Here is a 15,628-nt window from a genome sequence, read left to right on the forward strand (position 1 = left end):
TGTTTGTTCCAAACTTTATTATTTTATTTTCATTCATCAGTTTTGTTTATAAGCTCTGATTAGTGCAGAATATAGGTGGTACAGTGGGTTAATGTTAGGGTCAACTCACTCAAAATACAAAAGAAAAAAAAAAAACAAAAAACAAACAAACTAGATAGATAGATAGATAGATAGATAGATAGATAGATAGATAGATAGATAGAGTATAATTTTCATCAAATAATACGCAGTTAGGGTTATAATGTATTTTTTCTTTGTTTAAACATGGTCTCCAGCTCCAGTCTGCCTGTACTGTCCTATTGTGGATTCTGGTACTGAGTTTAATGAGTCAGTTCGAATCAGCCCGTGAAACGTTGGGAGGAGATTTGGTACTTGAGGCTCGCCGTTCTACGTCACTGTATGTTGACGTGTGGCTAAGCAGAGGGCTACAGTTCACATAGCCAGCTATCACTAGCTAATACTTTTTGATAGTGAATGTGCTACGAAAAATATTGACAACTGACTGTTACAAACGTATAAAGTTTTAATTATGGCGGCTGACTGGGAGGAAATTCGTCGGCTTGCCGCTGACTTCCAGAGAGCACAGTTTGCTGACACTGTGCAAAGGTAACTGTACTGACGCTACAGGCAGCTGTTAGCAGCAAAGCTAATGTTGGCTAACATTAAACGTTAATTTTAAAGCAATTCTAACCCTGTAAGTTGTAAATGGTCTCTTTGCTGTTGACAGCTGCCGTTAGCAATAACAAGGAAAAAACATATGCCTATATCTAGCACGGTAACGCCTCTAATGACACTTCTGTGAACCTTCCCACAGACTATCGGAGAGGAATTGCATTGAAATCATTGCAAAACTAGTACAAGACAAGAAGCTGGATGTGGTGCACACACTTGATGGAAAGGAGTACATCACCCCAGCACAGATCAGCAGGGAGATTCGAGATGAGCTCTACGTCCATGGAGGTCAGTGTAACAGCCAAACACGTCAAACGCAGGATCCGGAAATGTAACTGTCATCTACTAAATAGGTTGATAAGGATCTTTTACATTACCGTTAGAACAATGTATACCTGACATATACCTTCTATGCTTCTTTGCTATGCACTGGTGTCAGCCTTATTTAACATGTGTAGTAATAACTAATGTCAGCTTGAGCATGGTCAACCATTGTATATTCAAAAGTCAACATGAAAACAGTGAATCAGTCCTGTCATTTTCTTTCTCAGGGCGAATCAACATTGTGGACCTACAGCAGGTGTGTATTAACAAGTTTAAATATTGATTTGAAACCTGTGTGTTACTGGCTTTGTCCTGTGCCATATGACAATAGCAAACTGAATACAGAATTCATGTGATCAATAATCCATTATTACCACATCCAAGTAATGTTGTTATGATTTTCTTCCTTTCAGATTATCAATGTGGACTGGGTCCATGTTGAAAATAGAGCAAGTGATATTGCAAAGTCTGATAAAGGGGTTCAGCTCGTGTTGGGACAACTTATTGATGAGTGAGTATGACACTATTACCACAGTAATGCTGGACTTCATGTGTTTGACCACAGAACAGGGTCCAGGCTGCCCTAAAGTATTCTGTATGATTACACTGATATTTGCCATATCAATGTTCAGTCTTGCTATTAAAAGACATTTGGTCTGTTTCTTGCCTAAACAAAAAATTAGGGCTATCCATCAAAAACCATTATTAATTATATTAGTCATACCTCCATCAGACAACTAATATTTACTGGTCTTAGCCAATTAAAATGCACAGATTCAAGTTTGACTTTGTTTTAGTAATAAAATAGACTCTAAATAACAGACTAAGGCTCGACACAGGACCAGTATAGCAGACAGACAGAACAGCAAGTGTTATGGGCACAGTTAGTTCAATTCATCATATTAACCCTTTTTCTAAATTCAATGTCCAACCTAGTGGCCATCAGATCTGTAGTGACATAAAAAGGCATGAAAATAATGAACTCATGGTTCTTGGCATTGACAAAAGTAATTTCAGTCGTCAACAAAAATAACAAATTAAAATGTAAGTATTTGAAATTAATTCCATATTATTATACTCTCCTATATTCTTTTGGAGTATACAACTGAAGAGATTAGCAATATTATCATAAGCCATTAGTAACCGTATGCACTACCCCGGAAGTGCCTCCAGATGAACCTCTGAACCCATATGGGTGTTACATTATGAGATGTTTGACATGATTAACAAACAGCACGTGTGCCTTGGGTTTCAACAAAGACTCTTTGGAGAATATCAGCCCTAATTGACCCTAAATTCACTGTAAAATAAATACTAACATAGACTACTAACTGCTATTATGGCTGCTGGGAGAAGCAAAATCCATTATCATGTCATTAATATTTTGCATAGGTTAAATTTAAACTGAAGTGGGAATTTTGATGATGTTGTTTTGTCTGCAGTACGTACCTGGACCGGCTAGCTGAGGAGGTGAATGACAAACTGCAGGAAGCTGGTCTGATCAGTATTGCAGAGCTGTGCAAAAGCTATGACCTCCCAGGAGATTTTTTAACTGAGGTGAGACACACTGCAGCCAGTCATTATCTGCATGTGTTTCTAAGCATAAACAGAAACATATGACAAGTGTGTGCTTTCTATTATATTTCAGGAGTTGTCGAAGCGTCTTGGGAAACTCATCCAAGGTGAGATGGACCAGTACAACAGGGGAGTCATATTTACTCCAGCTTTTGTTGCTCGACACAAAGCCAGAATACAAGGACTTTTCAGTGCCATCACAAGGTAAACATTGCTAAGATACTTCATACATTTGCCCCCATGCAAGAACTACGTCTATAATTTAAACTTGTGGCATGCATAAGTAATATAAAGCCACTTGTCACAGTCTCCAATTTTGTTCTTATTTCATGTAGGAACAAAATGAATAATTGGTCCAAGCCTGTCATACCAGCCATGTAATGGACTTGGTAAATGGACTTGTACTTATATAGCGCTTTTGTAATGTAGGGGTGTCAGTTCTGCTAATCACCACATCTAACAAATGAGCAATTAGTCAGGAACAGGTGGCATTTATCCAGTTGAAACAAGCAACATTATGACACATTTGTGCAGTTTGGTGAATTTGACTTTGAAAACTAAGATATAAAATGTGAAATATAAAGTGCTTATGCTTGAGACCCACTGTCTTTCTTAATTGCTGTTTTTCTTCATTCTGTAGGCCAACACCTGTCAGCAGCATGATTGGAGCATTTGGATTTCAAGAACATCTTCTGTATTGTAAGGAGAGACTTCTCTGATGTTTGATAGTTATTTACTTGGCTGCTTATTCCACAGTGTGTTTCAATCAGATGGGTTTTGTTGTTGCCAGCTGTCTTGGAAGAGTTGGTGAATACTGGGCGCCTGAAAGGAAGCGTGGTCGGGGGGCGACAGGACAAAGCTGTGTATATCCCTGATATCTATGCTAAAACACAGAATGCCTGGGTGGACTCTTTCCTCCAGCAGAATGGATATTTAGGTATGTTTTGTTGTTGTTGATTTATGCTGTGTCCAGTTTCTTTCTCTCAGTTCAGTCCCCCTTTGGCTGTAGTAATCACTAAAACCCTGTACTGCTTCACTGCTACAGCATACACAGGCACAGATTATTAGTTTGACTGGAGATAGCCTCTTATCAGTGGTTATTTTCTCCGACTGTCACTACAATGATGCACAACAAAGTCACTTATTTTATAGATGATCAGTGTCTTTCCACACATCATTTCGATGTCCCAATACCTTGTCAAAGTGAACTCATTTTCTTAGCTACAGGCAGAATTTCAAGTCTAAAATCAGGAGAGGAGGTGCCAGGTGTTACAGAGGTGCCATTCACAGTGAATGGCAGCTTGGTGCACCGGTGCCATTTGAGTTTTTATGTGTCAGTGAGTGGGTAGATACAGCAGCTGGTGGTACTCTAGTAGACTCCAAGAACTGCGATTGGTCACCGTGGGTTACTTGTGTCTCCCCCTCCTGATGGTGGCTCAGAATGTTAAGAATGAGGATGAGATGGATCAAGTTGAAAAAAGGCTCAGTTATCTTCTCCTTTTGAGTGACACATCTAACACACCACTTTTCCTCCTGTATTTACTAACATTTATTTTATTTTTATACTTCACTATAGAAGTAGTCTAATTGTAGTCTGGTTATTTATTGTATATCTGTCTAACAAAGCCAAATCCAAGCAAACTGTTGCTCACTTTGATCACTGCTCTCTACCACAGTGAATGTCATCAATCACTGCAAGGAATACACTGATCAGCCGCAACATTAAAACCACTTGACAGGTGCAGTGAATAACACTGATCATTTTGTTACAATACAGTGTTCTGCTAGGAAACCTTGGGTCCTGACATTGATCTGGATGTCAGTTTGACATGTACTACAAACTTAAACATTGCTGCAGACCAACATCCAGCATTTGTGTTATGATCCAGAACAAATCAGATCCATGGAGGCCCCACCCCACAACCAACAGGACCCAAACGACCCTCTGCAAATGTCCTGGTGCCAGACACCCCTCAGACATCTTGTGTCCATGCCCCAATGGGTCAGAGCTGTTTTGGTGGCACAAGGGGGACCTACACAATATTAGGCAGGTCCCACATATTCTGGATCAGATTGGGATCTGGGGAGATTGGAAGCCCAGTCAACACCTTGGGCTCTTTGTTGTGTTCCTCCAGATATTTCTGAGCATTTTTTGCAGTGTGGTGTGATGCACCGTCCTGCTGGGGGAGGCCCCTGCCACTGGAGAGTGTTGTTGCCAGGGCGGGGGGGGCTGCTTGGTCTACAACAATGTTTAGGTGTGTGGTATGTGTATGTATGTGTAACATCCAGATGAATGTCAGGACCAACAGTTTCCCAGCAGAACATTGTATTGTGACAAAATGATCAGTGTTATTCACTGCACCTGTCAGTGGTTTTAATGTACTGTCAGTGTACATACATACAGTAATGAAACAAGTTGCTCATATCACAAAGTTTACACCCAGTGTAGCAGTGGTGTGTTCAATGAGTGAGATCAGACTCTAAATCAAAGCCTTGGCTAACAGTATCTGTGAATCCAGTTATACAGTAGCAGTATGAGGTGTGTGCAGTAATGTAAGTGTAGCTGATGAAGTCCTCCTCCTGCAGAGTTTGATGCCTTGGTCAGATTGGGGATCCCTGACCCCTCCAGTTACATCAAGAAACGCTACAAGTCCAACAAGCTGCTGTTCCTCAGAGCAGCCTGCGTGGGTAAGGCTCTGGTCGATCAGGTGGAGGCCTCTGTGGAGGAAGCTGTCAACTCTGCCACATGGACTGATATACAGGTGACCACGCAGTGCTGGAGTTTACATTATGATGTTATTATTGAAAAAAAAAAAAACTAGTTTCTTAAATTTCTCGCTCTCATTCTGACTCTGGTTTAGCCGATTCTGCCCAGTTGCCTGTCCATGGAGGACATTGGGAATGTTGATCAACCAGGCTATGAGGAACGCTGATGTGCACTCCTCTGCCAGAGTGCTGGGAGGCACAGTTGTCGTCAGTGAGAAGTTCATCAGCAACTGTCTCTCTTTATTTGATGAGGCCATGCAGCAGAAAGCTCAGAAGGTCTGTCACTGTTTCACATCTTTCTAACAATCCAGAAGTGCGTAGCAGAAAAAAAAAACACTTTTTACAGCTCTGAAAGTACAGTGTCTTTGCTTTTTTGTGATGTGATCTCAGGAAGTCAAGAACAATCCAGTATTTCTGATAACTGAAGATGATCTGAAGCAAGCATCCATTCTGACTGAGAGCTCAGCACCTTCTAAAAAGGAAAAGAGAGAAGCTGAGCGCAGGAAGAAGGCTACAGGTTTGTTAAAACAACCCCCTCCCCACACACACACACACATACACAGAATGTGTGTGTATCTATCTTGGATCATTAACATCATCTGTTAACTGTCTTGTCTCTCAGAGGGCAGTGGCAGTGTGAAAGCAGGCGGAGGAGGCAATGCCAGAGAAATCCGGATTCGTAAAACCAAGAAGAAAGGCAGGAGGGACGAGGACAGTGATGAGGAAACTGGACCTTCACAGCAAAGTACACTAAAGGCTGCAAAGCTGCTTTATCTTCACAGGGACATAATGTCTTTATATGCACATTCACCCTATTCAATGAGGCATTTTACTGTAACAAGTGCGTAATGGCTGGTTGGCTAGAAACCTCTCTCCTGGGTTGTTAGGTTTTTTCTTTTCAACATGGAAGACAGAGTTAAATGTAGTATTCTTCTGAGACTAATTAGCTCGTGTATCACCTTTGCCAAGATCGCAGCAAACAGACCGAAACCCCCTTTATGGCCCAGGAGGAGATTGTAGCTGTTTTGGAGGAGAGAGTCAGTGACTGCCCTGAAGAAATCCTCTCTGAACTGGCAGAGCATTTAGTGAGGTAATGCACAGGTTTCTGTCTGAAGTTAGTTTTCTCTGATAGAACTTCTCTAAAGGGAACGTTAAGTCCATCCTCTTACTGTTAACGTCTCTGCAGGCCTCTGACTAAAGCTTACCAGGAGGTGCTGCGGACAGTGTTCATGTCCTCCACCAGCTCTCCATCAGGGGCCTGACAAGAAGAAGAGCATGAAGGATCTACAGGAGGAGATCACCAACCTGTACAACAACATCCGACTCTTTGAAAAAGGGACCAAGTTCTTCTCTGGTAAATCACTGAAGTGACATACCCAAATGACACCATTATCAAACAAGTCAATCATCAAAAGTCACAAGAAAACAAAGAATCCAGCACACAGTTCTTCACTTGTACTCACCTATTAAACATTTTAGCCATCACACTTTTTAATCCTCAATTCAGTCAAATCAGAACATGTGTTGTATATATAATGAGGAAATAATCAGTAGGAGTAATGTTATCTCCACTGTCCACCAAGAATAAACATTGATACTGTTCCACTCAGAAATCATACATGGCTATGAAGTAATGATAATAATCTAATAATAATGATGATAATAATATCCTTGATTTCTGTACTACTCTTCAAAAACAAGTTTACAAAGTGCTTTATTGACATAAATAGAAAATACAATGCAGTTACAGAGAATAAGCATGGAATAAATACACTGCAATCAAGAACTGGAATGAAAAGTATTTTTAAAAAAGCAGAACAAGCAGAAAAAAAAGTTCTGTCTCAAATAAGTTTAAATAAGGAAAACTCTCAAATCCTGAGAAGTCTCAGGAAAGGAAAAAATCACAGTGGATCTAACTCCCCTCTGTCCCTTATACATATAAAAACATATACATGTACAGGTATTTATTCTGACTGTGGACATACCAGAAAAACTCTAATTTCAAACTGCGAAAATGGCACAGTCCAGTAGAACCACTTTCATGCCATTTGATGGTATTTCTGACTAACCTATAGATACACTGTGCAACGACAGTGCTCTTACAGATCCTTGATAAAATCTTGGTTGCAGATGGTGTCAGACTGTGAGATGATAGTGTGTTGTTTGGATGTGTGCTACCATCATTTTTGAAAAACAGTTTTTGACCGTGAGGCTGGCTCTACATGATCCTGGAGATAACAACACACTGCAGAAACAGCCCAGGGTTCAATGCGTAACTGACATATTTTGTTCATGCAGATGAGACCCAGATCAACGTTGCCAAGCATGTCCTGAAGACTGTGTGCACAGACGTCACCAACATCCTGGTTAACTTCCTGGCTGCTGACCTGATGATGTCTGTGGAGAACCCCAGCTCCATCACCAACGAGGTCAGAAAAAGCTCCTGATGGTTCTTATAATGGTTTCTTTGGATGCTCCCGTGTTTGATATTAAGAAGGCTTAATGTACTGTATTCCACAAAGAGATCAGTCAGAGAGCCTGAGATCAGATCTGTTGGGTCTCTCTCTGTAAATACCTATTTTAAAGAGTATGGTCTAGACCTGCTCTATATGAAAAGTACCATGAGATGACTTTTGTTGTGATATGGCGCTATATAAATAAATTGAATTGAATTGAATAGATCAGATCTGTGTGTCCAGTACTTACCCTGCTATTGTACAGGCTGACAGGCCAGCATTTTTTTTTTATGCCAAATATCCATTAATCAATCAATAATCATTTGTTTGGGAGCTGCTGGGCACTGCTGTTCTGAAACGGGAGTCAACCTTGGTGTCGTTGCCTGGGAAACTGACATGATGCCGGTACCACTGCTCTCAGACTTCCTTTTAATTACTGTGGAGCATGAGGATGCAGAGCAGCTTGAGCATTACGCTGCCTGACAGACAACCAGATATGTCAGCGTTTTTTCAGACGTCCAGAGTAATGGACAGATACAGATGAGGGGCAGGTGAGAGAGAAGTGAGAGGGGAAGTTAGGGAAAGTTAGTTCAAGCATGAACATCACTGGTGCTAGTCCAACTGAAGGTAGGTGCGTTCAACTTTATGCAGCGCTGTGCAGCGCTGACTTGACGTGATGCATGCTGGGTTTAAAACAATGCGTGACAGACATTTTGACTTTCGCCTGTGCTGCACAATGTCTGCAGTTTTCCGCTCAGTTTTCTGCCGCTGCTTTTCTCCGGCTGCACCGCCTTGGAGCCACCTCTGTGACGACCTCTCTTTGTCCTGATTGGCTCAAACCTTCACTGACTTAATTTCCAGATAAAAGCTGTTCATCAGTTTAGATCAGTTTGTTGTTGTAAAAGAAGTAAAGCCCTTATAGGTCAGATTCTCCTTGGTGATTAACTTTTTATTTTTCTGCTTCATACTTTTCTGGCCTTAAATGTTTAGAACAACATATCGTTGGTTGAGTAACAGTGTGTATGTAGCTTTACAAAACAGTCTGACATCATATTTCTGTCATGTCATATTTCTAAATCAAAAAAGCACAGAACAGCTGAGCAGGTTTTCTACAATGAGGTCGATTTTTGATGAATGAAAAGAAATGTAAAAGTCAAACGCCGTCTCGCTGCAGGAAGTGTGTCTGCATTGACTGCAGTCATTTCCCAGCAGTCAGTGGCAGTTCACATTTGACCATCTAGTGAGGCGCAGCCAGCCGCAGTTGATCTCGAACGCACCTACTATTTGAAATGCACTGTGGGACCTGTTAGTTTGTACTGATTCATCTTGACTTGTCTGATGTGCTGCCTCAGGTCAGAGTGAAGATTTTGGGCAAACTGTCAGAGGAGACCAAAGGGCCACTCATGAAGCTGCACAACTGCCTGAATGGCAAAGTAAGTATGTCTCCTGTCAGGTACACATCAGGTGCAGGATAAATGTAAATACAGTGTTGAGAAACTAACTTCACCCTGTGTTCATCACAGACCATTGAAGACTTTCTGACCAACTTAGAGATCTGTGCTGAAGTGTGTGGATTCATGCTGAAGAAAGGAGACAAGAAAAAGGAGAGGTAGTCAAAACTTGGATTTGTCATTTTGGTTTTTGACCTCTTTCTTACCGACTTGTGAAAGTACGTGTTTATGTGTCATTTGCAGACAAGCCCTCTTCCTGCACCGTCAAGCTCTCACTGAGCAACTCAAGGAGACGGAGGACCCGGCTCTGGTTCTCCACCTGACCAGTGTACTGCTGTTTCAGGCCAGCACCCACTGCATGCTGCACGCCCCGGGACGCTGTGTGCCTCAGATCATCGGCACACTCACTGGCCGAATACCTACAGTATGTCTGACACTCACTGACCGCTCACTGTGACTAAAGACGCTACCAGTAATGTCAGAGTTTCTGACTGCACCAATAAAACTGACTAAACTAAAACTAACAAACTCAAGAAGGTAATAAATAATAACCGACTCCCCCAGAGTCATTTATCGAGCACACAACAAGTAAAAGATAAAAATAAATAAATAAATAAAAAAAATAATCTACATAGTCTAAATAACATATTGTAAAATGTGTGTGTGTAGGATGATTGTGGTGTGTGATTAACAGTAAAAACAGCAAATAAAGATAAAAAAAGAAATTAGAATAAAACAGAAAAAAAAAAAAAATGTAGTAAAAAAAGTATAAGGTATCATGAGGTGTGTGGTGTGTGTGTGTGTGTGTGTGTGTGTGTGTGAGTGAGTGTTTTCAGAGACTCATATCATGCATAACCAACAGGGTCAGCTGAATCATTGGTATTGATCATTGATCACCAACATTCAACCCATCAAAGGAGAATTTATACATGTTTTGTTTTTCAGGCTTTGTGCTTCAGCACATTCAATTTGAAATAGAACAATGGATACTACATTAAAACTGACATAGTTTATATCAGTACAGAAAGACCTGTGTGGGAGACATGGCCTTTTAAAGACACAGTTTAGGGGTTCAGAAGTAACTGAACAGATGTACATGAAGTCAAACATTCATCCTGTTTAATGTTTAGTGGAGGATCTCTTGCAGTGAACGACTGCCCGAAGTCTTTGACCCAGATACTTTGTAAGTACCCTGATGAAGCTCTCCCAGGTCATCACTGCCGCCATCTTAAGATATCACTTGAGAGAGTGAGAGAGACCTGCCTGGGTAGAAAAAATCACTCAGCTGAATCTCACAGTAGAACACTGTGTTTCATTCTTTTCAGTCTACTTCCTGGCCACACACCTGCCTGAGTTGTGTGCGTTGCAGTAACTGAGAGGAGACTTAAAACTTGTCTGTGTACAGCTGCTGAGACATCAACCATCATAAAACTCGTGCTCCCAGTTTATCAGGTCATTTGCCATTTTCTACTTTTCCTCTGCACAACTACTTCAGTAAAATGCCCAACTGATTTTGGCAAACCAACTGTTCTTGATATCTTCCTTGATAGATTTTAGTTTTGTTTGAGCCTCAGGATTATCTTAACTTGCATGGTCAGCTGTTTAGTGCTCACGTTAACAGACAACTGAATGGCAACTGTCAATCAACTCTGAGCGCAGTATGAGCTCTTTTGTGCCTGACATAACTCTGAAATGACAAACAGCTGCCTAAGAAACGTTTAGTAGCAAAGTATCCAGTTACTTTTGAACCTTTGTAACATGGGAACTATGTGTTTAAAAGGCTATATCTACACTTGAATGTAGTAGAATGTGCTGAAGCACAGAGCCTGAAGAACAGAAGATACTGATGGCCTGGACTGCATGGTCAAAGAGTTGTTGGTTGCTGTAATTATTCCTCCATCCATATTGACTGTGAATACTTCACTTTTCTGATGCAACTCCACTGAGTCCTTGTTCTCTGTGAAAATACATTCTGAAGTTCAGCTGAAGCTTGTATGAGACTTGACCAGTCTGAACTAGACAGATCAAGCAAGTATCTTTACCCTGGTTGTTGTATGTCATTTTATCACCATTTTTTCTCCAACAACAAGTCTATGCAATTATCCAGGGTGTATTCCTTTGCTGTAGCTCAGTAAGGAAACACTGTCTGAAACACAAAGAGGAGTTTGTACTGAAAAACAATTCAAACACACTGCTGAAGTTTCATGTTGGCTTTGGCTAAATTCTGGAATGTATTTTTCCACAGAACAGGGACTGTTTATTTGTGATGTAGAGCTAGGTGTTTCAGTGTGGTCTAAATGTGTCGGCAAATGTTGGCAACACACCTGTTTCATCTTCAGATTGTTTTCAGACGCAGCAGCTGTCGGTAATGTCCTTCTGTTGCAGCATCAGTGTAATAGAGCTTCTGTTTGGTGCGTTAAAGCGTTGAAATGTTCGCTCGTGTCCATGTGTTGCTGCAGGAGCAGCAGCAGCTGCTGTCTGCCTACCAGAGCCTGGTGGTGAAGCAGCTGGTGAGCCAGAGCCAGGGCAGGAAGCAGGAGGAGGCTGAGGGCGAGGCTGGCAAGACAGAGGAGCAGGATGAGGAGGCCAGGAGCGTCCGCACACAGCTCATGGCCCTGACACCTCAGGTGAAGGAGCTGGTGCTGTCCCAGAAGAAGACATCTGTCACTGAAGACTGAAAACTTCAAAGGTTAGAGAAGTGAATGTTGGGACTGATTTAAATATGAGTCTTTTAATGGTCTAACATGTTCAGATAAATACTTTAAAGACTGCTACATCAGCTGTTAATATTGTATTTTTGTGATTTATCCATGTGGACATAATTCTGGATTATTAAAGTAAATTCCTGTGTGGGATTTCTCATTGTAAACCCAATTAACATGAACATCCTCAATGAGGTCCTGATTTTCATGCATTCATTAAAGGCCCACCTCTTCACATGGTCCTGCAAGTTATTCACTGACAAAGGATGTAGAGATATTCAGTTCTCTAGCAGCACTCATGTTTCTACACAGACCTGGAGAACTGAGATGGACAGTTCATTCTTAAACTTTGGAAACACTCCAATTTGAATAAGTGGTCCTTGAATTGAGATTAAATTGTCAAATGCAACTTTTAAGTAGATCTTTAAGTCTGAGAGGATACTGTAGAGTTCAACGGCTACAGTCCTTTAATGTACATATTCAGCTGATGGGGCTTAAAGTTCAAAAATAAGGGACTGTTTTACTGAAGGGGGAAAAGTACTTTGACCTCTCATAGGAAAAACTTAATTATCAAAATCAATACGTATTTAATGTTAGGAACATGCTGCAGTTTCAGACGCGGTCACAGTTGTGAGGAATAACTGGAATTCATGTCTCATGACCACAGTGTTTCTGTGAGAGCAAAGAACAGGACTGTTAATAGTTTGTCTCCCTCTTGTGGCAGCTCATGTGCCTTCATAGACTAAAAGCTAAAGGTTTGAATTTCTATATGTAAGTTCTCCTTTGAAACACTGGGGGGCAACAACAACTAAAGTATCAGAGCAGCACACTGAGACATGTTTATCCAGTTGTGGAAGACTGGAAAAGAAGCTGAGCCTGACATTTGTTTACATCAGAACTCCAGACCAGGAAGAGTGCTTGTTTCAAATTTGATCAAGTTCTCTCCTCCATTTCCTTCCAGCAATTACAGAGGCTGCTCTGCCTCGACACAATCGAATCTCTGAGCTCTGCAGACAGTTCCTTCTTCTTCATGGCCTCATGGCTTGGCTTTTGCTCTGATATACACTGCCAGCTGTCTTTGCCAAATCATATCCAATCAGCTGAATTTACCACAGGTGTACAGCACTCAAACATCTTAGAGATTCATTCAATTCAATTCAGTTTTATTCAATTTTATTTATATCAGCGCCATATCACAACAAAAGTCATCTCAAGGCACTTTTCACATAGAGCAGGTCTAGACTGTACTCTTTAAAATACATATAGGATGAAGAGAAGAGAGAAATTGCTGCTTCCTTTTTGAAGAAACGTGTATCTTCATCAATGGAAAAGCAGCCATCTCCCATGAGTTAGGGTTTGTTCCAGTGCTTTAACTCTCTGTTAACACAGAAATGTACTGTAAATACACCACAAAGCCCAATACTATCATGATGATAATAATAAAGTACATCAGCTAGCTTCTTAACTGGCAAGTGTAGCACAGAGAGCTAACATCATAGCCACTGATCTCTGAACTAGCTAGCATGCTAGCGTTACGTACTTCTCCTCCTTTGGTTTCACTGGTCTGACAGACTACCAACATGAAAGGTGCATGCCACCGCCTGCTGTATCACTAACAACATGACTTTATAAAGAATACTATAAAAGAATACTAGATATGAAACTCACCCACTTTCACTCACTGTTTAACTTTGCGAGACATGATGTAATGTTATATTTCAATTGTGTACGTTTAATTAGATAAATATTCCAAGGTACATTTAATCAATTTCTTAGTTAATGTTATGCAAATTTATTTGATTGTGCTGTAATTTACTTCATGTAAATGTTTGAGTTTAATTTTTCTCACTGGAAGTAAAACCTTTGTTTTTATTTGCATGCTGAGATCAATATTAATATCATGTATCAATATCCTCAGTAACTGGTAAAGTTGAGCCGGTGACACATTATGAAGACAAAGTCCTTAAAAGCAGATCCTGACATGTGACTGCACCATGTGCTGTGTGGAGGCAGACACACTGTCTGCATCCTGGCAGAAGAAGAGGCTGGCGAGGAGGATGTGCATGCTTGAGGTCACCATACACACAAGCACATGCTCCAGATCGCCATGGAAACAGGCATCTCCTCACGGAGGCCAGATTCTTTTTCTTTCTTTTTGCTTTCTGTTTTCCACAGAGCCCTCCTGGGTTTGGCAAGTGAGAGATGTCAAATAAGGAATTTCATTCTAAAATGAGAGATTTGAAAACAGAGCCTCCTACTCTTAGAACATGATTCATACCAATACAAAGCTAAAATTAAAGCCACACTAATCTCTTCAGACTACAGGAAGGCAGATTTATGGATAACACACATCTCTAGCAATCAGTAATTTCAGATAGAAAATCACTCCAGATGATCAGTAAATGAATAGTGTTACTCCAATTCCAATTGCATTTCATATCCACTAAAGTTCTGCTGTGTATCACCTGCACCGGCTGTAATGTTGGTTTCATGGACAGACACAAGACGGCCAAAGACTGCTATGAAGTTTCATCACATCACATGAAACTTCCTGATGACCTTCAGTCAGCTGTGTGGTCATTTTGGAGGTTGTCATTTGTTGTGCTGTTGAACTGTGTTGTATAATACAAAGAGGTTTGTCTGTTATTTAGCCTTCATTGATATGAATGAATGAAGTGGACACATCTGCCAACATAACACAGTTCAACGCCACGTGTTCCTAATAAACTGACCACTGAGTGGCCTGTGATGTCATCAGCCTAATGCAAATGAGCAACCAGCGGTTACTCAGCAACTCCTTCATGGACCCCTGGTACAATGGAAGTGAATTGAGATTTGTTCATGAGGTGTACATTTAGATGACATTTAGAGAATGACCAGTGTCCTCATTACTGTAATCCACAGAGCAACTATCAGATATCAACTAATCAGTTCTGCCGTTCTTCAGTTCTGTTGTCTCTGTTTATCATAACATATAAAGTACCAGTCGCTCACAACTGTTCTGTAGTGCACTATTTTACTTTTTAGTGAAAACATGTTAGAAAACCATGAACAGATCCATATTTAGCACATTTGGCCTCAGTGAGAATAAAGCATTAATGGCAGCAGGCAGTCCTATACACACTGAAATTATACAGGGCTGTGTAAGTGGCTCATACAGTCAACATAATCCATGTTTATTCAGTCACTGATTGATGTTGTTTATGTAAAACCCTAAAAGCCCCTTATAAATTCACCTTTGCGCACCACGTACTGATGATCATAGGGACACTGTGTTACTCGTTCCCTTGGCAACGCTATGTATAAAAGTATTTCTAAAAATCCGGTGTTAACCTGAGCAATCACAGAGTTTCTATTGATCCAGGGGCTAATAGACCATTGTTCAGTCCAATCCTACATTTTCTCGACCTTTTAATTCTGCCTTCACAATAATTAGATAACGTGAGTACTACATGACTGTCACTACGGGCAACAAGATGATGATCCTCTCTCAACTGAAAATATATTCCAGCGCGTCCTGGACAAACGCTCACAGAGGATTTAAGATTCTCAGAAGATATGCTCAGGGTTACCCAGAAATCCCAGCACTTGTTCCTGTTAGGATTCTTAGAACATCAGTTTCACAACATGGCAGGTGTGAATGCAAAAATCTGCTCTTTTTAGTGAAACATCACAGCCTCAG

At 40.8% G+C, this 15,628-nt stretch overlaps 1 protein-coding gene across 1 annotated transcript; it reads left to right on the forward strand.

Moving 5' to 3' along the window:
* Positions 1-383: 383 nt before the first annotated feature.
* ufl1 (UFM1-specific ligase 1) lies at positions 384-12,181 on the forward strand. The gene is given in 21 exon segments (XM_018699675.2): positions 384-606; positions 815-960; positions 1,224-1,252; positions 1,410-1,507; positions 2,439-2,553; positions 2,645-2,775; positions 3,212-3,270; positions 3,362-3,508; positions 5,158-5,333; positions 5,433-5,465; positions 5,467-5,613; positions 5,728-5,854; positions 5,960-6,082; positions 6,307-6,427; positions 6,524-6,596; positions 6,598-6,691; positions 7,636-7,766; positions 9,146-9,226; positions 9,317-9,402; positions 9,488-9,668; positions 11,704-12,181. Coding segments are annotated over 21 exon segments (2,394 nt in total). The 5' UTR covers positions 384-529; the 3' UTR covers positions 11,923-12,181.
* Positions 12,182-15,628: the final 3,447 nt, after the last annotated feature.

The sequence above is a fragment of the Lates calcarifer genome, linkage group LG7_1, assembly GCF_001640805.2.
Source record: "Lates calcarifer isolate ASB-BC8 linkage group LG7_1, TLL_Latcal_v3, whole genome shotgun sequence".
Taxonomy (NCBI): domain Eukaryota; kingdom Metazoa; phylum Chordata; class Actinopteri; family Centropomidae; genus Lates; species Lates calcarifer.